This window comes from Notolepis coatsorum (genome assembly GCF_963971535.1).
Source record: "Notolepis coatsorum genome assembly, chromosome: 3".
NCBI classification, from domain to species: Eukaryota; Metazoa; Chordata; class Actinopteri; order Aulopiformes; family Paralepididae; genus Notolepis; species Notolepis coatsorum.
In genome coordinates, this window is record NC_140167.1 from 155,797,368 (window position 1) to 155,822,000 (window position 24,633).

Below are 24,633 nucleotides of genomic sequence, written 5' to 3' on the forward strand. Positions count from 1 at the left end.
AACTCATGTGTTGTCAAGTTATTGTTATAAGGAACCCAGTCCAGACTGCATCCCCTTAACAATTGTTTGTATTGAGCCGTATTGTATTGTACCCATTCTGCAATGTGTTAAATAACGTTTACATCCATTTCATATCGGTAACGTTACCACAGTCATTACGTTAGCATTTAAGCTATATACTATACATGGATATAGCCATTCACATTAGCATGTAGCTAACAACACCGGCGGTCTTTTGTGAGACTAAACTATCCGCTCTTGGTGGTAAATTGTGTTGCTGATGGTTTTGTTTCATCAACAAAATGAGAGGCAGAACACAGTGAATGTATCCGTTTGTTTATTGCAGTTTCTTTCTTTGCTGAAAATAATATGTTCCGTTGGCAAAATGATCCAGTCCAGCTGTGCTTCTAAACAGGAAGTTTACTTCTTCTTCTTCAGTTAATTAATGGCAGATCGCGACCCAACAGGAAGTTTAGTGAGCGTACAGCCTTTTCTGATTGGTTGAAATGGCCTTCATGTCTGAACAACATCGCCGCCTACTGCTTTGGCATTGTATTACATTGTACTAAATGTATCGGTTGCTGGGATCCCAGCTCTGCCGTGAGCACGCAGTTATACACGGTTGTCCACCTGTGTTCACCGTGTGGACGGAGTTTTATTTTTTCAAACTTCTGTCATATTAAATCCAAACCCTCGTGTGGACAGGGCCTGAGAGAGAAGCAGCTGAGTGCTGCGATGTTTTGAGTGAGCATGGCCTATTGAATTGATTTATTGCTAATTTTATTACTGTACGCCTGGTTTCCAACTGGTTAAGTTTAGGCCCTCTAAAGTAGGTTTAAAAAAATAAATAAAAAAATAGGGCGAAGAAAACTTTTTTTTTCCTATAGGGCAAAGAAAACCTTTTAATTTGTTTTACCTACTTTCTATAGAAGCATCTAAGAATGAAGTTATATAGAAAGTAGGTCTGCATCCCCTTAACAATTGTGTGTATTGAGCCGTACTGTATTGTACCCATTCTGCATAGCTGGTAATAAAATGTTCAATCAATCATTCCAATAACACACAGTTGGATGTGTTAGTTTGTTGGATCCGTTGGATGCACTTCCGAGCTGCTTCCACATGGAGGCAACTTCTCTCAATCATTCCAATAACACACAGTTGGATGTGTTAGTTGGTTGGATGCACTTCCGAGCTGCTTCCACATGGAGGCAACTTCTCTCAATCATTCCAATAACACACAGTTGGATGTGTTAGTTGGTTGGATGCACTTCCGAGCTGCTTCCACATGGAGGCAACTTGTCTTTTTGTTGTTGTGGGAACTACTTTTTCTGGCGGATGGTTTTTTCAATAAATCTTCGATTAATGTGTGTTTATTGTATAGCAATAAGGTTGGATGAATGTGGCAGTTGTATAAAAGCATTACACCACTTGCAGTCGTGATTTGTGAACAATAAACCATGCCTAGGGGGGTCTAACGACCACCCCTAGGCATGGTTTATTGTTCACAAACCACTCCTGCGCGTGATGTAATGCTTAAGTAATACGGACTGGAAAGAGCAACGCGAGTCTGTACCACGGGATTCACTACAGGTTCAGGGCGATACGTTTCAAAACTGAAAACAGTTGCGGGATCAAACTATAACCACCGCTCTAGAGGAAATAGATGTGTGCTGTTTTGCTATGCTGCCGCCATTCAACTCTACGCTACACCCAGTTATGTGCGGAGGAAGGAGACTAAGGTCTGCGGCAACACATACCTTATGCAGTGGTATATTAATCTCCTGTAGAACGGCATGGATCATTTCACTCAGTGTGCTGTTCTCCAGGCTGACGACATCTCCAAGGGTGATGTATACATCTGGGCAGGATCAAAGCATAGCCTCAGATTATTCTACATCGTAATTGCCTATCAGCAAGTGGCATGTGAATAACATGTGAAACAAGATAAACCACATGTCTCTAGTGAGATAGGTCAATGTGTTTATTTGTTCAGAAACTTGAGACTCAATTAAGTATTGTATTGTGTGTGTGTTACACATCTGTTCACTCTTTGCATATATTTGCTATGTAACTGTACATTTCAATACTGCAGATTAGATTAGATTGGTCAGATGCAGATATTGTTGTACGTATTTTAAACATTTCTGCACACAATATAACAAGTATTATATTGATTCCATTTCTTTCTTGCAATTTATTATAATTTTAGTTTTTATTGACATTTATTTGCCACCTTTATTGATATATGTGGTGCTGTCGGCAATGTCACAATGTCCCCATCGGAGACATCTTGTTGTATCTTATCTAAAGACAATGTAAGTCAGCAGAGGAATGTCAGACAGGAATGTCTTTATACTACGGCATGGGAAAGTGGAGCACATACAGTAAGTAGGCTGCTGTTTCATAATTACCTCTGCCTGGCCACCCCTGCATGTACTGAAGCAAGTCGATGCTTCCAGCCAGATACGGATGCACTATGGAGATTGGCGCAACAGCCTCGGGGTAAGCCTTCTGGATGGCATGCATAGCACTGGAGAAATGCCACGGGCGGAAATACATAATGAGTTGGCCAGAACATTCAACACCTGACAGCAATCATTCCCATTTGCAGTCAAATGTCACACTCCTCTCCCTTTTAAAATCCTCTACATAATGTAGCATATAGAACACTGGCTTATACTGCAGATACTTACACCACCAGTAGGTAGTATCTTGCTCACAGTAAACAGTTATTATTACATACAAATATTATTTATACAAAAATATAAAATAAACACAATAGTCAGATTCTAATGAAGGCCTTTGAGGTTCAAAATGTCATGTTTTAAATCTTTGTGTACATAAAGTATTTTTCTTTCTTTCTTTTGTACTGTAAGCAAAACGAGTGCCCCTTTGCTGATAACAATTCCAACAATACTTATGGACAAGGAACCATGCGAGTTTGAATTTTCTCAGTTTCTAAAGGCTGTACTTTAAGTCGTGTGCGTGTGCTACAGTGTTGTGCTGATTCATCATCAAAGATAGTAGAGCAGTGGTTCTCAACCTTTTTTCACATCAAGGACTCCTGCAGTGTTTAGGCCACAGACCCCTATTTGGTAGGATTCTGTCTCAGGACCCTCAAGAGCTTTTGTTGTTAAATATCATATGATTAAGTCCAAAATGCTATAGCTGAGAAAACCAGTGAAGAAAAGCAAACCCACGAGTCACTCAAATGTTCTCATTGGCCTAACCTAAATTTAATAAAATAGTGAAATTAAAACGATTCCCCATTTTTCTGGGGACCCCGTGGAAGCCAGTCAAGGACCCCTGGGGCTCCCTGGACCTCATGTTGAGAACCACTGTAGTAGAGTGTGTCTACTTCAGGATGATACAGAACATTTATACCCAAAGTAATATTGGCTTGACTATACAATTACAAGCAGGTAGTTTGACGTATACAGTATGGTTCTTCATCTGAAGTCTTTTAGATTATTTTGTCTGATTCTTGTGGTTCTTCGTCAGCAACCGCGTTACCCCTGTGCGTTGGTGAGCAGAAGTTCCACGTCGTTCAGCGCTTGGTCCAGAGAGGTGGGCGCCAGGACACGGGGCAAGGTCAGCAGACTGTCCCACAGCCTGGTCTCTTTCTGCAGCAGGTCGAACAACATCACAGCCTCCCCAACCGCCGACACCACCTCGGTGGGGTTGTTCAGCATCAGCTGCGTCAGGATCTGGCAAATCAGAGGCATTCAGATCCGCCATCAGCTCTATTTTCAATCTTTTAAAATGTTCAGTTGCTATTGCATGCACTTATCTGTGTTTCATTACACGTATGTGCGCATGCTTACCGACTGTTTCGCCAGTTTTAGTGCAACACTACTATCACCGATATCTAAGAAGGGAGATCCCCCCCTTGAATGGCCCTTCTAAGGGTTCTCTCCTCCACATTGCCTGTGGTGCGTTTTTTCCTATTGCTAGGTTTTAGTACGTTTTTCCTTACCTTTTCGTGGGGTATGTCTGGGAGTGTTGCATTCATTTATAAAAAAAAAAATTTACTTCATGGTTTTTTGTTTTGTTCTTGATTTATTGTAATGTTTCTTCTTGGCTTGTTTAAAGAAGACGTGTCTGGCCCATGGGGACATTAACTCTTTGGACGCCACGGACTTGAGCATCTTTTGTTCCTACCACCCCAACGCTCTAAGAGATAGGAATAAGTGGCTGTGTTTGCAGGGCTATATCTATATTCTATTATAGCTAACCTGGTTGATTGTGATCAGGGAGACCTCCAGTATGGTGTCATTGGACTTGCAGAAGGTGAGTGTGGCGTAGGTGATGGGGCTGGCGGAGGAGGTGTTGACCATAGACAAAGCCAGAGTGCAGATGGCCTTCTTCAACAGGCCCATGGACTCCAGTATGTCTCTCATGGCCTCCTGCAAGGGGTTGAGATGAGAAAATAAGAGTAGAAAATAAGAGTACAATATGTGGGTTGTGGTAGGTTTTCTTTATTATTATTTTTTTTCTCATGGCCTACTGTGAGGGGTTGATATGATCATTGGGATTATTACAAGATAAGAACTTTGTTTAAACTGTGACTGTGAACTGAAAATGTCAGGAGGAGAACCAGACAGCAGCACACCAACAGCCATACAGCTACGAGAATCTAAATAAGCAAATACAACATAATTTATCTTGAATAGTATACATGTTAATAATACATAGGCATTCATTCTGTAGTAATATAATTTAATAAAAAAAAAAAGGTTTTTGTGTCTGTATTTATTATTTTTGTTATTCTAATGTCATTATTGTTATTGTTAGTATTATTATTATTATTATTATTATTATTATTATTATTATTATTATTATTATTATTATTATTATTATTATTATTATTATTATTATTATTATTATTATTATTATTATTATTATTATTATATTGTGTGTTGTCATGTTTTGTTTGATCTAAAAAAAATTATCATAAAAAAGGAAAGGGGCATTCATTTGTATCAATACAATTTTATACAAATATTTGTTTATCTTAAATAAGAAAAGTACAAAACAAAACGTTCTCCCAGATTGTCTTTTCACATACTGACTAAATGAAAGAGCACCAGCTTAACGTATAAGTTATCTGTTAGGGTGTAATGTCCAAACTAGAGGCTTGCAGTAGTTCGTTTGTAACTAATAATCAGCTATGACATTTGCACCATGATTACTTAGGGCATATCCTAACTAGTTTGGATGTCATTACTAGCTAAATTGGCCAATCAACGATCAAAGATAAGAGTTATATCGTTATGGTTAACGTGGGCATTCGCTTGCTCAATGGCATGAGCCACTTGGCATCATAGTTGTCTAGATTGCTATTGAAATATCATATCAATAGATTAAACCTCTACTTCATTACTGAGTTGAAAACATAATGCTGTGTACAGAAGAACTCTTAACCCTTTGGGCGCCAAACCCGAGATAAGTCGGGTTAACTCGCCAGCGGTTGGGTGCCAGACCCGAGATATCTCGGGTTTTGGTTGTTTATTATTTTTTTCGATATTTGTAGTCATTATCCATCCAGGAAGCCTGGTGTTATCTGGAATGAGTCTGAGATCGCAAAGGTGCAATACCGTCCGCATCCTTCCAGGTGGCGGTATTGAGCACCCTTTGAAACCTTGTGTCTTGGGCTGTGTGTCGATTATATGGGTCTGGTCGACTATTTTTCTCCGGGCAAGACGAGCGGTTATAACGCTCGGATTGAGAAGAATCAAATACTCCCGATCCATGTTGTGTGGTGGATTATGTTGGTGACACGATGGACATCAATACTTGGAATGGCGATCAGATAATTGGAATATTCTTTTTAGGGTACATCCTAGTCAAGGTAAGGGCTATATGATATCAATCTTGCATTGATCCAAGAATGTCTTCATTGCGATCCGAAAGTGTGTGTGTAACGTTACTCCATAACGTATGCCGTTGGTGGCAATCAAAGCATCAAAAAACGATTCATTAATGCATTCATGATGAAACATAATACCTATAATCTAGATTTTATTTGAGAATAGTAGCTAGTCCAGGCAAGAAATGGCAACGCTTTTAGTAGAATACACGCATATGGCTATTACTCAGCCTTTCGGGAATTACCCCAGATCACGCTATAACTATACTGATATTCACCACGGTATAACAAGGGAACGTATGGATGGAAAAATTTATAATTTTTCACATATTGAACGATAGATATTTGATGTCAAATGGGCCATAGTATTGTATCCATAACTATAATATAGAATAGAATATAGCCCTGCAAACAAGGTGGCGAAGTCCTATGTTTTAATGTTTGGCCTAGCTACCACGGGCCCAGACTAATCCCTGGCGTCCAATGTGTTAACATGCAACGGCCCGGGCCATCGTGCCCGCCGGCGGAACAGACGAAAGTCACAGCACTTTGCGAGCGTCTAGCGGCTTGGGCTGCATTTTTTTGCCGAACATATTATATATAGAATTAAAGGACTATTTGTTGCCGTTCGAATGCCACCTCACTCGACAAAATCCGTGCCTCGGTTCTCATGTTACATGCCGATATGTCAGGCGTGCAACTTTTTACACGGGAGCGTCAGATTACCACCCCGGACTCCCGAGGCTCTAGAACTGTCAATATTTCGCCGATTGAGGAAATTATTGGTCAGGGTTGTAGCCAATGAGTGGGGGTGTGCGAATCAGGGATCTAGATGAAAATTGACGAACAAAAACCAGAAGTGATAAACACTCAGAATGAATTGCCGTTAATGAGGAAATGGAATACTGGAGAACTTCTTTTTTGGTACACAGTTTACCGAAAATCGCTCTGAAACACCCATTTCTGAAAGAATTTTTATGAAATTTGGACCTGGACATAAGACTTCAGGTTATGGACCCGCTGTGTTTTCCAGGTTATACCAATTTTTTTTATATTTATTTTTGGGATATTGCAATTACTACAGAAAAACGTACAAGTTTGAACACAAGTTCAAATTCAACTCAATTCAGACGTATGTTGCTCTATTTAATTAGCACTAAAAGTGATTTTTCTGTATTGTGTAAGAACCTTCTGAATGTTATCTTTCAAAAGAGACCAGGCTTATGCATGTGCTATAAGTATAAAGTATAAAGATACGCTTTTCAAAAAAAGTATGCAGTCCTCAAGTTCAAGTAAAAAAAATGCCGCGAAAATGGCATAATGTTCCATATTTCAGTGAATTGAATATCTACTGTAAACTGTTACATTCCATAAAGAACTATATTTAAAATTCCAAATTCGGCATGTAAATGTAGTAAGTTGATTGTATATCCTAGAACCACACCATTGTTTGTTACAACGCAAAGTATGTGGATACATAGTTAAAGTAACACACGGCTAGATACTAGCACATATCATATGTCTAACTGCACAAACACAGGTGCCATACAACTACAACACAATAGGCCCCTTTGAAAAAAGTGTCACATAATACAAGGTGGTTTACATAATAGTATGGACACAGCACAACCAAGAGGACCGGATTCAGTTTGCATTAATTCAGTTCCCTTTCTTCACCAGTCGAGTTCTGACATAATAATGTTGTCCTATAGTATAGGACCTATACAATCTATTGAGAAATCACTGAAAGCGAATGCCATATCACTGGTAAATGAACGTCAGTTTTATATCTATTTATAGAATGTGTTTATTCAAAAGTGAATTGATATACCTGATTGTCAGACCTTATGAGTCTGTTCTCCCTCCTCTCGCTCTGTGCAGTTCTTCATCAGAAACTATGTTACCCTTGTATGTTAGGTACAGTATGTGCTCATTTTACCCTTGCTATTATTTTACTTATAATAGCTTACTTGCTTATTTTTCTTTATACAATGCCATGCAAATGTCTCTATTCTGATTGGCTGAAACAGTCAAGCTACACATGGTTATTTCTTATAACCCACGCTCGTGGTCCCAGAACCCGCCCACAACCGAATTACAATCACTCCGCCGTTCGTGGTTTTAGAAATGAAAGCAAGATGGCGGACAATAACACACTTTAGATGTTTGGGAGTGGAAATATTCCCCACCATAAGACAAACGGTGAAGCACAATTACATAAAAATCCAAAACAAAATCAAAGACGACCTTGATAGGTGGTCAAAACTTAAAAACTCAGTACAGGCACGGATATCAATAGTTAAGATGGACGTACTACCTAGAATCAACTTCTTCAGCCCAATGCTACCGTTACCCCCTCCAGAGGGTTACTGGAAAAAATTACACTCCTCCACATACACATTTATTTGGAATAACAAACCACCACGTATAAAAAGATCCACCGCACAGAGAAACAAAGCAGACGGTGGTATGGCATTTCCAGGTTTTTTCCACTATTTTAAGGCGTACACTTTAAGACCATTGACAACATGGTTTGATCCCCAAGCATTAGTATCCTGGAGAAAATTAGAAGAAAATATAGTAGCCCCACATAGACTGAAGGACATAGCATACACTAAATTATCAATTAAGCAATGCGAACGAAAATTTGGCCCCATAATTACTCATGCGATCCGGATATGGCGTGAAACACAAAAAAAATATTCTAACCCACATAAATGGCATAATCATACTCCCTTATTCAATAACAATGCACTCTTGATTGGAAAACGACCTATAAGATTCCCTATATGGGAAAAGCAAGGCATACACTCATTAGGTGATGTTTTTAACAAACAGGGTTTTTGTAGTTATGAAGAAATACGCAAAAGATTTAATCTCACCGAGTCCACAAATTTTTTTTACGCACACTTATTGTTATGTTTGAAGTCTCACGGTGTTCCATTAAAGATACCAATTGAACACCACAGATACCACAAATTATTCTATGAAAGAGAGACATCGAGAGGTTTTGTTTCAGATTTTTATCATCAATTACTAACGTCCTCGTATGAAACCCTCCACCTAGAGTCCGTCTGGAGGAGGGATATACCAGACCTGGAAAGTGATTTTGATTGGCAAGAAGCCTGGGCAAATGTTCGATTTACATCAAGGAACCCGGACCATCAACAAATAAATCTTAACTATATTCACAGGACATACTTGACTCCTATAAGACTGAAAAAAATTGGTCTTAAACAAGACTCCAAATGCTCCTTATGTACAAATGGGGACGAGGGGACATTTATGCACATGTACTGGGACTGCCCACCAGTTAAGATATTCTGGAAAGAGGTGAACCAGCAATTATCAAATCTCTTAACTCTGAATATACCTGTACACCCCTCTGTATTACTGCTGAATGATGTTTTTGAGTGTGCAGTACATCCACAGCTAAAGAGATTGGTTTTATCGGGTATCACAGTGGCTAAAAAGCTGATAGCATCACGATGGTTCCAACCGGAAAAAATTTGCCGAAAGGTCTGGATTATTACATATCTCGATGTGATTTATCAAGAAATATCTACAGCAAGAATTTTGGGTCTCAATGAATCCAAAATGACAATGTGGTTAGAAGTGGTGGAGAAAATAAAAGCTAGCATATAATGGTAGTGTCTGGTTAGGAGCGAGGGGGTACGAGCTAGAGCAGGGGTGGCCAACCAGTCAGAGACTAAGAGCCACAAAAAATACTGTGGTACCACAAAGAGCCACACCATATACCAGCGTTTCTCAACCTTTTTTTTCAGTCACGGCACCCTTCATGTGTTTATAGGTCTCACCCTCTGGCCTCTGAAGTTGCTAATGTCTTTTTTATTTGGGCCTCACAGGGTTAAAAGTACCCTGTGAGACCCACGGTTGCAAAATTACAAAATCACTTTTAGCCATTTAAAAAAATAATGTTTATTTAAAAAATGTTAAAGGGGAACTATTTTACTATTTCTTTCACTATTTGGGCACTTTTACACAATTCCTGTGAGTCTATGGAACACCTAGGTTTTTTTCAAAAGAAAAATATGCATTGTTTTGTATTTGTATTTGTATTCTAATCAAGTACTCAAAAACCGCATTTTTCTACCTCAAGATCTTAAGCCGTTTTGAGGCTGGGCTCCAACCACTGTGGCCTGGTGCCAACTGCCACATCAACTGCCACATTATTATGCAGCTGAGAAATCTCTGACATCACATATATGCACATTTTCAGATGACTCAGTTCAGTGAGGGTGAATATTGTGAGAGGAGAATTGGAAGAATGCGCCAATATGAGAATTAGAGACATAGATCCTATAAGTCCATATAGCTAAGAAACAATGGTAAACACTGAAAAAGGCCATTTATAAGATAGTTCCCCTTTAAGCACATGTATAGTCAATTGGTCCTGTTGTTCAGCCTCACAATGCTATTTGATAGTAAATGTGTTTATATGTCCCACCCTCTGGCCTCTGAAGTTACTAATGTCTTTTTAATTTGGGCCTCACAGGGTTAAACTCTTAAGCCCGAGATATACAGTAAACGTGTATATTTTCAGCATTACGTTTGTTTACCAATTAGTTTAACTGTTATTAGTGAAATATAAGATTATAGAAATCTCAGGGCATTGAGTCGGAAACCGGCGCATATTGACAGGAGGAAGTGGCACATCCAAAAGTGAGTGTAGTCTTTTGAAGGAAGAGACTCGGGGCTTTCAAATTTCGAAAAACGACCCTAACCAGCTCACACCAGCCCCTGTCAATCATCTGACTTCTGGATTTACTTTTTTATTTCTCTTATTTTTTGGGATTATCTCCCACAAACCTGAACGTTATTGCCATAAAACAGAACGCAGTTAGTTTCTCTACCTTTCTGTGAACGTCTTGCAAAAAACGGTGTTGCAATATGATGAAAAATGGTGGAGAAATTTACATTATAAAAAAGATGGCAGAATTCAGTACTGTATTTTACAAAACCTTCTGTTTAATCATCTTCCCTTTATTCATTTGCTTAGATTTTTCAGGTCTGGTCAATTTTAGCATGGTGTTATTCACAGTCAAAGATAAAAAAAAATTAAATAGAATTGATATTCTCCTTTGGTTCATTACAATTTACTCAAGCCTAGTAACAGACACACTATTTCTGACACTGATCCATATATGTCCCTAGATTCAGATACCAAGAACATGCAAATGGCCATTAAAAAAAAAAAAAAATTGTATTCTACGTCATTATGGAATGAGTGACATAAAAAAAAAAGTAAAAAAAAAAAATATGAATATTTTTTTTTTTTTTATGGATGGAAGAGCCGCACATTGACGGGCAAAGAGCCGCATGCGGCTCGCGAGCCGCGGGTTGGCCACCCCTGAGCTAGAGCATATGTGTCAGTGGTGCAGTGCTGGGCAACCGCGGTCAAACAGCGTTTGGGCTTCGAAGTGCGCGCATCCTATTATTATGCAAAGTCTAGGTGATAAGTGCCTAGACTTTGCATAATAATAGGATACCGTTTGGCCTCCGCCCATATTACGACTGCACCCCTGATATGTGTGTAGGGTATTAGATAGCAGGTATTGGGGGTATATCCTGTATAAGACATTTAACTATATGGTGATTTCATTGGATGTGCACTGTTAATAATGCTTGTATATCTTATTGTGTGTTGTCATGTTTGTTTATATGTTTGTTTAAAAAATAATAGAAAAATAAAATACAAAAGATGGCGGACAATAATCTTTACGAATGGATATGTTGAAAGCGTCATAACGACTAAATCAAAAACTATTCTGTCACGGCGAATGTGTTAGTTTCTTACACAATGTTGGATTATGTAATTGGTGGGTCATGAGTAATTGTGGAACAAAATATAAATCGCGGGGAAGTCTGCCATTCGTCAAAAGGACATTCATTTCACTGTTAATAAAATGTTCAAGCAATCAATCAATCAAACCAATAACACACGCTCACGCGGAGGTGCGCTGTTGTGAGTGTGGGTTATTGAATTGATTGATTGATTGATTGATTGAACATTTTATTAATGTCCGCCTTGTTTCGAACTGGTTAAGAACTGTTAAGAACTTCATTCTTAGATGATTCTATAGAAAGTAGGTAAAAAAAAAAAAAACTTTTCTTTGCCCTATAGGAGGCAAATATATATTTTTTTGAACCTACTTTCTATAGAAGCAGCTGGGAGGTGCGCTGTTTTAAGTGAGCGTGGGTTATTGAATTGATTGATTGAAAATTGTATTAATGTCAGCCTATCTTTAGAGCAGGGCGATAGACCACCAGCCCTGATTCCAAACTCTAAGCATAACCAACTTCGAAAGAGGGCGACTTCGAAAGAGGGCCTAAGCCTAACCAGTTTGAAACAAGGCAGACATTAATACAATTTTCAATCAAACAATCAATCAATCAATTCAATAACCCACACTCACTTAAAACAGTGCACCTCCCAGCTGCTTCTATAGAAAGTAGGTTCAAAACAAAATTTGCCTCCTATAGGGCAAAGAAAACGTATTTATTTTTTTTAACCTACTTTCTATAGAAGAATCTAAGAATGACGTTTTTAACAGTTGTTAACCAGTTCGAAACAAGGCGGACATTAATAAAATTTGCAATCAATCAAACCAATAACCCACACTCACTGCATTCTTGCCTTGAAACAGCGCACCTCCGAGCTGCTTCCACATGGAGGCAATTTTTTATTTTTTTTTAACTACTTTTTCTGCGGATGGTTGTCAATAAATCTTCAATTAATGAGTGTTTATTGTATAGCAATAAGGTTGGATGAATTCGGCCATTGTATAAAAGCATTACATCACACAACCGAGTGTGTTATGGAAATTAGATCACGCCTATGGGGGTCTAACGACCCTCGGCTGCGCCTCGGGCCTAACAACCACCCATAGGCGTGATCTAATTTCTATAACCCACTCTGTCTCGTGATTTGATTTGATTTGATTTGATTTTTATTTAGTACATACAATTTATACAATAGTATAAAAACAAGGGGTACAAGGATAACATGTGAAAGTCTGTCGACTTGTTTCCAACATGGTCCCAAGAAGAATACAATAAATCACAAAGAAATAGTTAAGAAGATAAAATAGATACAACAAGTAGATAAAATAGACAACACAATTTTCTGAAAGAGCCTCATTACAGCATGTCATGTTCCTGTTCTTCAAGAGTGGTGGCCAAGCACCCTCTGCAACCTATTGTTGCAGATGTCGCTTCACACCCCTCTTGAAGACAGCAATAGTGGGGGAGTTTTGGATGGCCCTGGGCAGAGAGTTCCACAGCCGGCAGGCTGTAGACAGAAAGCCATTCTGTGAATAGGAACCCTTTCTAGGCTCATAAACTGAGAGCTGTCCAGACCGTAACTGTCGTCCGTGGACCTGGCCATGCAGGACAATACGAGAGCATAAATATCTGGGGGCAGATCCATTTAACATTTTATACATATGTCCCAGTTTCAGAAAGGAGACCCTCTGCTCCACAGGGAGCCATCCCACCTCATTGAAGTGACATGGCTCAATATGGGTTCGAGGTGGCAGATTTAGGACCAATCGTATGGTCTTATTTTGGCTGGTTTGTAGCCTGTGTTTACTTTCCACTGTATGTAATGCTTAAACGCCCCACTATCCGCTGGGTGCATACTATGACCTTAATCATGTTTTGTAACAGATTACAGAAATTCAAGAAGCCTATTGAAACGTGAGGTTCTGATATGATTTTGATTAATATATCTGCACTTTATGCTTTGCTCTTGCTGCTTGTTTTACACAGATTTTATGTCTTATTTCTTACTGATGTAAAGCACTTTGAACTGCAATCCCCTGTATGAAAGGTGCTATACAAATAAAGTTATTATTATTAGTAGTAGTAGTAGTAGTAGTAGTATGTGCAGTATGTACTGTAGCTGCACTACCAAGCAATACAACATATTTAACACAAAGCCATCCTTCTATAGCCAACGTGAGGAAAGAAACATGTTCATGGTGCGCCTGCACAATGGCCTGTGTGAGAAGGTTGAATGGGCTTTGAATACTCTGAGGCCCTGGTTTGGGGCTAGTGCCTGTCTACTTAGAAAACGTTCTTTTGTCGCTCCTATTATTTCTTAATAACAACCCACCTGATCCATCTGAAGGGTATTAATGCCGCTATCCACGAGGGAGTTATTGCTGGGCTTGGCTTGTGGAGATGAACCTTCAAGACAAAAAAAACAAAAGAAAAATGTTAAACGCTGGTTGCTGTCACAGGAGTTGTCTACGAACCCACAGCAAATGAATCACTCAGTCACATTTATTTGGTTTTAAGTCCAACAAAAATTTACAATTGACCACCAATAACACATTGAATTATGTCAGATAAATAGAACGTCAACAGAGGACTCAAAGTATGGTTGAAATCAAAGCAGCAGTGCTCACATATGTAGACGTGGACTGGTTTTGTTGTTTTGATCATGGACTCTTGTTCTGGTAACTATTTTTTCTGATTTGTGATTTTAATTCTGTATTATACTGTTCATTTTATTCTATCTTTTAGAAAAGCCTCAATGGACTGGTGTTGAAAACGAGCATGCTTTAAACACGCAAAAACACATCTGGTCTGTCCACTGTGACTGGTCCAATGTAGCTGTGGTGTCCATTTTAAATAAAAGTATTCATTCATTCATTCATTCATTCATTCATTCATTCATTCATTTCCTTCTAAAATTTGCATGAATTAATATAGCATTATATAATACTGTATAGGTTCACTACTATATAATATAAATGTTAAACATTCCAACTAACCTAAGACCTTTTTACATTATCTGGATACATTAATTTTGAAAATTAAATGAAAGAAAACACTATATGTTTTTGGGATACCACACTTCCAATTTCAGCATCTGCTCATGAGGAGGATGAAAACATACTTAGCATCGTATTCAAGAGGTCCAACATGGATTCCTGGTTAGCAGAGGTCTTGGTCAAGGCTTGGTCAAAAATCTTGCCCTTCTTAAATAAGTCCTCCAGGGGGCCTCCGTGCAGCAAGTCCAACCTGTAATGAAAATGTAAAGAGTGGGATAAATAATTTTTTTTATAAAAAAATCATATATACATAAATGAACTGTATCTATGTATCTATCTACTATGTATGTTTGTAGGCAACACAAGTGGTGGTGGTGAAACTCAGTTTCAAAACGCACCAATGTTTATCACCACAAGGGTCGCCAGATCCACCAAACAGACGATCTTAACACTTTAAAGGAACACAGCAACTTTATGGGAAGTACACTTATACCGTATTCCCTAGAGTCAGACAAGAAGATAGATTATTCCCATAATTACATACATTTTCATAGCTCAATGCTCCCCCTGCCTCCTCCAATAGACCACTGGCGCAAGACACAAACTATGATATCTAAATGTATTTGGAATAACAAACGCCCGAGAATCAAAATAACTACCACTCAACCTAGGAAACAGGATGGGGGATTGGCAATTGGTATAAAACGGAAATGTACAGATGAAAAAACAATCCGTTTTGTACATTGACTGCAAGTAACTCACTGATAATCGACGAGTGTATTAGACCCATAGCCATAATTTAAGATATATTTTAAGCACTCGCAAATCTCCCACTCCTCCTATTGATTAAAGCGGTGGCGCTCTAGCGCCCTCTGGCGCACTTAAGCGTGGCGGTGAATGAGTTAATAAAGATGCCACTGTTCACAACCAGGTCTGTGGATTATCATGAATAACCTTTCAATGGTAAGAAACGTTGCTGTTTTTCAAACGTTTTTTTGAAAATGCCACAAAATAATCACTATTTAGCTCCGTTGTATTGGAGTGACGGCAGACATCTCTAGAGCTGAAAACCACAAACATCAGCAGGTCACTGCAAAACTATATGGATAACACTCAGAGAAAATGTGCACATTTGGGTGAACTTCCCCTTTAAGATGCATTTTGTCATAAACCCTGTATTAGCCACACCTTCCAGTAAACTAGCATGGCAAGTAGTGTCCAAAAGATTATGGAAATACCATGATACCTTTAAAGGTATAATCTGTAATGCCATTAAACAGCTACTTCTAGGCAAAAGAGACGGGGGGAAAAACCATTTAATAAAGACGTAAAAGAATAAAATAAGTGTCAACTAGACAATAGAAACATAGGGAGGAGAGGAGATTAGCTGGGGAACACCTGTCTGAAGAGACAGGTTTTGAGGGCCTTTTTGAACGATGACAAGGTGGGGTGGGGTGGGGGGAGCGTCTTTGACTCTTGGACTGTTTGAACTGTCTGACAACAAAGATTGAAAAATTACTGTACTGTACTTGTGTAACAGCTGAACACAAAGGGGCTGAATGGAGACATGCACAGATGAAAGAGGAGGAAATAGCAGATCATAGAAATGACTTGACAGAAGGACTGGAATAATGCAAATTGTTATGAGTCAACACCAGGTTAAGGGTTACAAGAACAGGTTCTCCTGGTACCCTCTTCGCCATGCCATAACCACCGCCATTCGGACCCTGAACTCCCTTGGCCCCCCTCTCCCCCTTCCGCCCCCACACTAACCAAGCTCCTGACCGATAGACTAGATTCTTCTGTGTGTTTATGTTGTGCTATGTTGTGCTGTGCTGTATTTATGTATTTATTGTGTCATGTTGTACTGTATTATGTATCCACCCTGGCCTGTACCGAACAAGAATACCACCAACCTGGTTGCGTGGCAATAAAGGAAACTTGAACTTGAACTTGAATGTGTCTCGCTCGCTGGTGACAGGATCAGTGTTGGGAAAGTTCACTTTCTACATGAACTAGTTCAGTTCACAGTTCACAAATTTTAAAATGAACTAGTTCAGTTCATAGTTCATAATTCAAAAATTTTAACAAAAGTTCATGGTTTCAAAATTGAACTAATTTATAGTTTATAGTTCTTTTTTCAATACGTTGCTGCAAGCTATTATTTGTCAAATTTATTGCCACAACCCATAATAGAACCACAGAATACTGGCATTTCCATAATGCTTTGCTGCCGCCCATTCAGTCCACACTAGTAGCAGCTGCAGCTTTCATCTCTACAGTATATTTTCAAAAACATGAGGAAAAACGTGCTGCTTGAATGGTCTTTATTAAGTATAATAATCTAAATATACTTAAAGTACCAAAAGTGAAAGTAGTCATTGTGCAAACATATAAACATGTGCCGACAATCCCAACATAACTCTGTACTAACACTAGGGGTGGGACGATACATCGATCCAGATCGATACATCGATGTAATTATCAACAATCGAATCGGATCGATGCGATGTAATAAGATCGATTCATATCGATACTCTTATTTTGAAAATCCTGTGGCGAGTCTCATATCCGCCCAAGAACAACAGCAGTAGCTCCGTGTGTGTAGATGTTACAGCATAGCATTCTCCCTTTCTGTGTGTGTGTGTGTGCGCGCGTCTTTGGAAAGACCAGATGAGGTCAGAGGAGTTTGATGTTTAAATGTTATTTAAACATAAACAATATAATACATAATAAATGTAGGCCTATACATGATCATGCAACATCAACAAATTGTTGTAGGAACTGTTTGGGAGAGGGAGGGTGTGAGTTTTGAGTTCCAAAAAATTTTGCTTAAAGTTTAAAGCTCAATATATAAAAACGTGGCACTTTACAGTGAACAGGAGGTCTATTTGTATTAAAAACAATAGATTGATTTTCCTTTAAATGTCTGGAAGAGCTCAAAAATACAAATGTCAAATGATATTTTCATTACCTTTTTTTTGTTGATCTAAATGTTACTGATTGTGTTAAATGGGCATATGATATCATCTCATATCGATCGCAGGCACCTGAATCTAATCGTATCGTATTGTATCGTGAGAGACTTTGTGATATCGGCAAATATCGTATCGTTGTCCAAAGAATCGATATCGTATCGTATCATGATGAAACTGGTGATTCCCACCCCTAACTAACACAACACGAGGTAGGAACCAGGCTGAGGTATGAAACTAAGGTTGTACCTCAAAGTTCAATATTCAAAGTGCAAAACATTTACTGACTTTAACTAAAACTCTTTTAAATGCTCATACACCGATGTCGTAGAGTCTGATTCTGAGCGAGTGCAGAGCCAAGTGCGAGTGCTGCTGCTCTACTACCAGACTCCCCGAAGCCCCGCCCAGAGCGGTTGCCAGAATGGGTGGTTTTCCGCATTATTTTAAAGCCTGTTTACGGTGTGTTTTAACTGGGTTTTCAGCTGAAAGGCATATAAAATCTGGCACACTTTTGAACGCCGCTATAATATAGTGCTGAGAATGAACGCACTTTTAAACGCCGTTATACAGCGCTGAGAATGAACGCGTTCTCAATTACGTTCATTTAGCGGAAAAAACACCCCTTCAGTTCACGTTTGCCCCCCCAAAATACGAACGCGTTCATGAACGATCGTTCATTGAACGCGTTCAGGTACATCACTGGACAGGATGTACAGTAGACTGGCGAAAGCACAAGACCAAAATACAAACGGAGGAAGACTCCCTTGAGCCATGTGACTCGAACAAAGCACACATATATACTGGTTTCAAATGATTACATAACTTGTTTGAGCAGGGGTGGGTGGTGGGCGGGGGGGTCACAATAGCCAATATTCAATTCGATATTCAATTGCCTACAGTTGTATCCAAGGCATTTTGACTTGTCACAGAGGGGAAAGGACCAAGTGCAATAAGTGCAAAAAAAAAAAAAAAACACAGAGTGAACTGATTTGTGACTCATAAACAGGCAAATGAAATTCAAATTAATAAAATGTCATAATCATAACACGGCATAACATCATTATGTTCGGTCATAAGCCCAACAGGGAACATTCCAGACTGCCTAGTGTGAGCATGATGTTCTATAGCGAAAGGGTTCCTCTGGATATAATTTCCCAAGACAGTGGTTAATCACCTTCCCATGACGCTGCAGTGCCAAGGTGTGTCCCTCCTCACATGTCCCCCGGGACAACACCAGAGTAGTGTCCCAGCTACAAGGAGGACCACGCAGGGGAATCAAAGATTTTAAATACTAGTCAGGTGCACGAGTCAGAGAAGTGATCTCATGGGTGAGTGATCAGTGTGTGTGTGTGTGTGTGTGTGTGTGTGTGTGTGTGTCATTACATCATTCTTTATTCCTGACCTTTATTTCCTTTTGTCACTGACCCATCTTGCACTCAAACAGAAAAGTTCAATCTAAAACAGCTGTCATTTATAAATGAATCCCACTTCCCTCCTCTAACTTCACTCCCCGCCTTATTCCCCTCTATGTTCATGCTGCTGAGGTCAGGCAGACGCCTGCGAACACCAGCTACTAGGACAGAGAGACTTCGGCTCAGCTTCTTCCCCCAGGCCATCAGAGCCTTGAACACTGAACTATCCACACACAAGCACACATGAGCACACACACGACACACACACTGTACACGCTCACACACTAGCAGCCACTTTAACATGAGCAAGCACACACTCATGCTGCACACCAGGGTTTCCGTTAGAAAAAATTGTTGCCGGCCTCAGTGTCCGGTAGATTTCAATCTACCGGTCAAATGAGAGAAATTCCGGTCAGAGTTTATTGAGCTTAAAGACAATTGATAGGCAAAAGAATGACAACAAAACAAAAGAATGACATCATCAAGGCATGTAGATTTATAATATTTTTACTTAAAACTAGGCTACTTTTGCGTATAAAGTCATTATATTCCAAATAAAATAAGTCCCGAGACTCCGTGCTGCTGCCGACTTTAAATCAAATAGGTGTCTGTGGGCAGTCGCCCGACATTAATAAACGGCAGTCTGTTATAATCACATTTTTATGAGCTAACGAATTCCGTTATATTGGACATTTGTATTAATTATATCACGCGAAGAACTGAGAAATTTGGCAGAGAGAGACGGCAACATTATCGTGGGTTTGCGTGACGACTCTCTCTCATTCCACCTCCCAATGACTTATTTGCGAGAGTATGTCGATGCAGAGCAGCAGATTCAGCTGTTATTGGCTCTTTTCTGGGGACCGCACAGCAGCGCCCCCCACCCAACAGCTGAATTGCCAATGGCTGAATTGGAGTACTGCACTGTGCTGCTGCTGCTCCGGCTCTGCAGCTTCACATGCATTCGCACACCCAGCACTAAGCTCTCGCTGACAACGTTGTTGTCATTATTAGAAGCAACGATGAAACAAATGTAATGATTGTTTCGTTCATCGCATAGGCTATTTAATTTTAGCCTATTTTAATACAATTCAAATAATCAAATTGTGCTTAGACTCAGGGAATTATTTTCACCGGACATTAAGACCGGAGAGATTAAATATGTCGGACTTCAACAGATTTTGCCGGTCAAATACCGGTAATTACCGGCTAACGGAAACGCTGCTGCACACGCCCACACTTATGGCCACTAAGGAAAGGTCACTTTAAGAATAGTATAGTATAGGGGTGGGACGATACAAGTTTCAAGTTTCTTCAAGTTCAAGTTTATCGATAGATATATCGATCTATTATCAATAATCAAATAGGATCGATGCAACGTAAAAAGATCGATTCATATTGCGATACTCTTATTTTGAAAATCCCTTGTATCCGCTCGGCTCGGATCAACAGCACACAGCATTAGCGTCTAGAGCGTCACTAGAGCAAGGCTAGTGTGCCTATTCTGCAACCCAAAACATGTCCCTGCTGTTTTATTCCGCCACGGGTCAAATGCATCTAACCTGCTTTGCAATCCTCGCCATTCCATTATGCCCACGTCGCGTTAAAGATAGAAAATAACGTTACGTTAGCGTAAGCTAACCCAGAGCCATAGGCAGAGAGAAGTGGGGACTGGGAAGGAGGGTGCATTCTCGAAATAGCCCCACTAACAGGATCTGGCCGGTACTGCACCTTCGGACTCCCAATATGCCTTTTCCAGACAAGATACAGCTCTGTTTATGTTTATTTGGATCCCCATTAGCCACAGCAGTGCTGGGGCTATTCTTCCTGTCTTCTCTGTGACAGTGAATAGGATATTAATATCGGAAAGAAAGAAAAAAGCGAACCAAAAACAGTGAACAGGAGGTCTATTTGTATTAAAAACAATAGATTGTTTTTCATTTAAATGTCTGGAAGAGCTCAAAAATAAAAATGTCAAATGATATTTCCATTGCCTTTTTTGTTGTTGATTTAAATGTTACTGATTGTGTTAAATGGGCATATAATATCATCTCATATCGATCGCAGGCACCTGAATCGAATCAAATCGTATCGTATCGTGGCAGACTTTGTGATATCGGAAAATATCATATCGTTGTCCAAAGAATCGATATTGTATCGTATCGTGATGAAACTGGTGATTCCCACCCCTAGTATAGTATAACTTGAGATTGTATAATATAGCATACAGAAAGACCCAGTGCCTCATCCGTAGCTAACAGTGTATTGCACTACCACAGGACCTAGCATGTCCTACCATGCTCTGTAAATAACTTATGTACATATACCGATATGCCCTACTCTGTTTACTTGTTTATTGCACAATGTCGTTCTATTGGATTCTATTATATGTTATTACTATTGTATTATGCACATCGTTGCGAGCAAGACCACCCGCATTTCATTGTATACTCGTATGCCGTGACAAATAAAACTCTTGACTTGACTTTTCCCTCTTACTATCACCTTTGGTTTTAAAGTCCCCACAAAACTACATAGGGAATGACAACATGTGAAGACAATACTCACTTCAAGCAATGCTTATTTCAAACTGTCAAGCAATACTGATTTCAAACTGACAAGCAATACTCATTTCAAACTGACAAGCAATATGCACTTCAAACTGTCAAACAATACTTACTTCAAACTGTCAAACAATACGGAAATGTACAGATGAAAAAACAATCCGTTTTGTACATGTTGACTGCAAGTAACTCACTGATAATCGACGAGTGTATTAAACCCATAGCCATAATTTAAAGGTGACATGCATTATAAATGTCATTTTTCAGTCTCTAGCATTGTATTATAGTAATAGGAGTTAGTATCAATGTGTTTTTGTGTCTAAATACCATATTGGCGGATTGCTCTGAATTCAGCTCAGACCATTTCCTGCTAGATTTAATTAGGTCATCCTGATTTGAGGCATATCGTGACGTCACCGGGGCCCTGGGTAAGCGGACAGTGATGCGATTGGCTCTGTGGTTGGAGCTAATGCCCGCCCACAATCTACCTAGACTACACAGCGAGTGGAAACCACTTCCTCATACTGCGAGGCAGAGTGAAACCTGACACCTCTGCATGCACTCTGCGAGGGAGAGAGAGAGATAGAGAGGGAGAGAGAGAGGGAGAGAGAGAGGGAGAGACAGAGAGAGAGAGGGAGAGAGAGAGAGAGAGAGAGAGAGAGAGAGAGAGAGAGAGAGATGAGAGAGAGAGAGAGAGACCACTGTGCAAACACTCCGCGCGCAGGTCCCCCCCCCCCCGATTCGGGAGCACAAGCTGCCGCGCGGCACACACCCCCGAACGGGAGAGGGAGAGAGAGAGAAGGGGACCCGCACAGAAACACCGCCCCGCGGAGAGCAGAATGATACAGAGGGAGAGAGTGAAAGAAAGGAAAAAATAAGAAAGGAAGAGAGAGGGAGGGAGGGAGGGAGGGAGGGAGGGAGGGAGGGAGGGAGGGAGGGAGGGAGGGAGGGAGGGAGGGAGGGAGGGAGGGAGGGAGGGAGGGAGGGAGAGAGGGTAGGGGGGGGGCCTTATCAATAACGGCCTGTCTTTTTCCACTGCAACAGCCCCTGGTCTGCTGGACGCACACAAGGAAGTGAATCCTCTCCCTCTCTCTCTCTCTCTCTCTCTCTCTCTCTCTCCTCCCCCACCCCCCCACCCCCCCCCCCCCCCCCTCCCCTCTCTCTCTCTCTATCTCTCTCTGTCTACCAGTCGCAGACTGTGTGGGCTGACTGTCACTCAAAGTGCTTATGGGCGGGGCCATAACAGCCTGAAATCCTGAGGCTGAAAATTATGGTTTTGAGTACTTGATTAGAAATATAAAACAATGAATTTTTTTTTAAACCTTACAGATGTCTTCAATAGACTCACATGAATTGTGTAAAGTTGCCCAAATAGTGCTAGGAATAGCAATGCAGGTCCCCTTTAAGATATATTTTAAGCACGCGCAAATCTCCCACTCCTCCCATTGATTAAAGCTGGTGGCGCTCTAGCGCCCTCTGGCGCACTTAAGCGTGGCGGTCAATGAGTTAATAAAGATGCCACTGTTCACAACCAGGTCTGTGGATTATCATGAATAACCTTTCAATGGTAAGAAACGTTGCTGTTTTTCAAAGTATTTTTTTTTAAATGCCACAAAATAATCGCTATTTAGCTCCGTTGTATTGGAGTGACGGCAGACATCTCTAGAGCTAAAAACCCCAAACATCAGCAAGTCACTGCAAAACTATATGGATAGCACTCAGAGAAAATGTGCACATTTGGGTGAACTTCCCTTTAAGATGCCATTTTGTCATAAACCCTGTATTAGCCACACCTTCCAGTAAGCTAGCATGGCAAGTAGTGTCCAAAAGATTATGGAAATATCATGATACCTTTAAAGGTATAATCTGTAATGCCATTAAACAGCTACTTCTAGGCAAAAGAGACGGGGAAAAAAAACATTTAATAAAGACGTAAAAGAATAAAATAAGTGTCAACTAGACAATAGAAACATAGGGAGGGGAGGAGATTAGCTGGGGAACACCTGTCTGAAGAGACAGGTTTTGAGGGCCTTTTTGAACGATGACAAGGTGGGGTGGGGTGGGGGGAGCGTCTTTGACTCTTGGACAACAAAGATTGAAAAATTACTGAACTGTACTTGTGTAACAGCTGAACACAAAGGGGCTGAATGGAGACATGCACAGATGAAAGAGGAGGAAATAGCAGATCATAGAAATGACTTGACAGAAAGGCTGGAATAATGCAAATTGTTATGAGTCAACACCAGGTTAAGGGTTACAAAAACAGGTTCTCCTGGTACCCTCTTCGCCATGCCCTAACCACAGGAATGTGTCTTGCTCGCTGGTGACAGGATGTACAGTAGACTGGCGAAAGCACAAGACCAAAATACAAACGGAGGAAGACTCCCTTGAGCCATGTGACTCGAACAAAGCACACATATATACTGGTTTCAAATGATTACATAACTTGTTTGAGCAGGGGTGGGTGGTGGGCGGGGGGGGTCAAAATAGCCAATATTCAATTCGATGTTCAATTGCCTACAGTTGTATCCAAGGCATTTTGACTTGTCACAGAGGGGAAAGGACCAAGTGCAATGAGTGCAAAAAATTTAAATTTCATAATCATAACACGCCATAACATCATTATGTTCGGTCATAAGCCCAACAGGGAACATTCCAGACTGCCTAGTGTGAGCATGATGTTCTATAGCGAAAGGGTTCCTCTGGATATAATTTCCCAGGAAGACAGTGGTTAATCACCTTCCCATGACGCTGCAGTGCCAAGGTGTGTCCCTCCTCACATGTCTCCCGGGACAACACCAGAGCAGTGTCCCAGCTACAAGGAGGACCACGCAGGGGAATCAAAGATTTTAAATACTAGTCAGGTGCACAAGTCAGAGAAGTGATCTCATGGGTGAGTGAGTGTGTGTGTGTGTGTGTGTGTGTGTGTGTGTGTGTGTGTGTGTGTGTGTGTGTGTGGTGTGTGTCATTACATCATTCTTTATTCCTGACCTTTATTTCCTTTTGTCACTG

At 40.2% G+C, this 24,633-nt stretch overlaps 1 protein-coding gene across 1 annotated transcript in view; it reads right to left on the minus strand.

The window, feature by feature from the left end:
• Nucleotides 1–24,633, minus strand: part of LOC311225398 (uncharacterized protein) — a gene marked incomplete at its 3' end in the record, with an annotated part of 134,380 nt that overhangs the window by 79,116 nt on the left and 30,631 nt on the right. Inside the window, exons 5-10 of the mRNA XM_084310661.1 lie at nucleotides 14,796–14,920; nucleotides 14,007–14,080; nucleotides 4,236–4,406; nucleotides 3,514–3,707; nucleotides 2,412–2,530; nucleotides 1,758–1,858 (exon numbers count right to left, since the gene is read on the minus strand). Of these exons, the coding sequence (XP_084166787.1) occupies nucleotides 1,758–1,858; nucleotides 2,412–2,530; nucleotides 3,514–3,707; nucleotides 4,236–4,406; nucleotides 14,007–14,080; nucleotides 14,796–14,920 (784 nt within the window). The remainder of the gene's footprint in view (nucleotides 1–1,757; nucleotides 1,859–2,411; nucleotides 2,531–3,513; nucleotides 3,708–4,235; nucleotides 4,407–14,006; nucleotides 14,081–14,795; nucleotides 14,921–24,633) is intronic.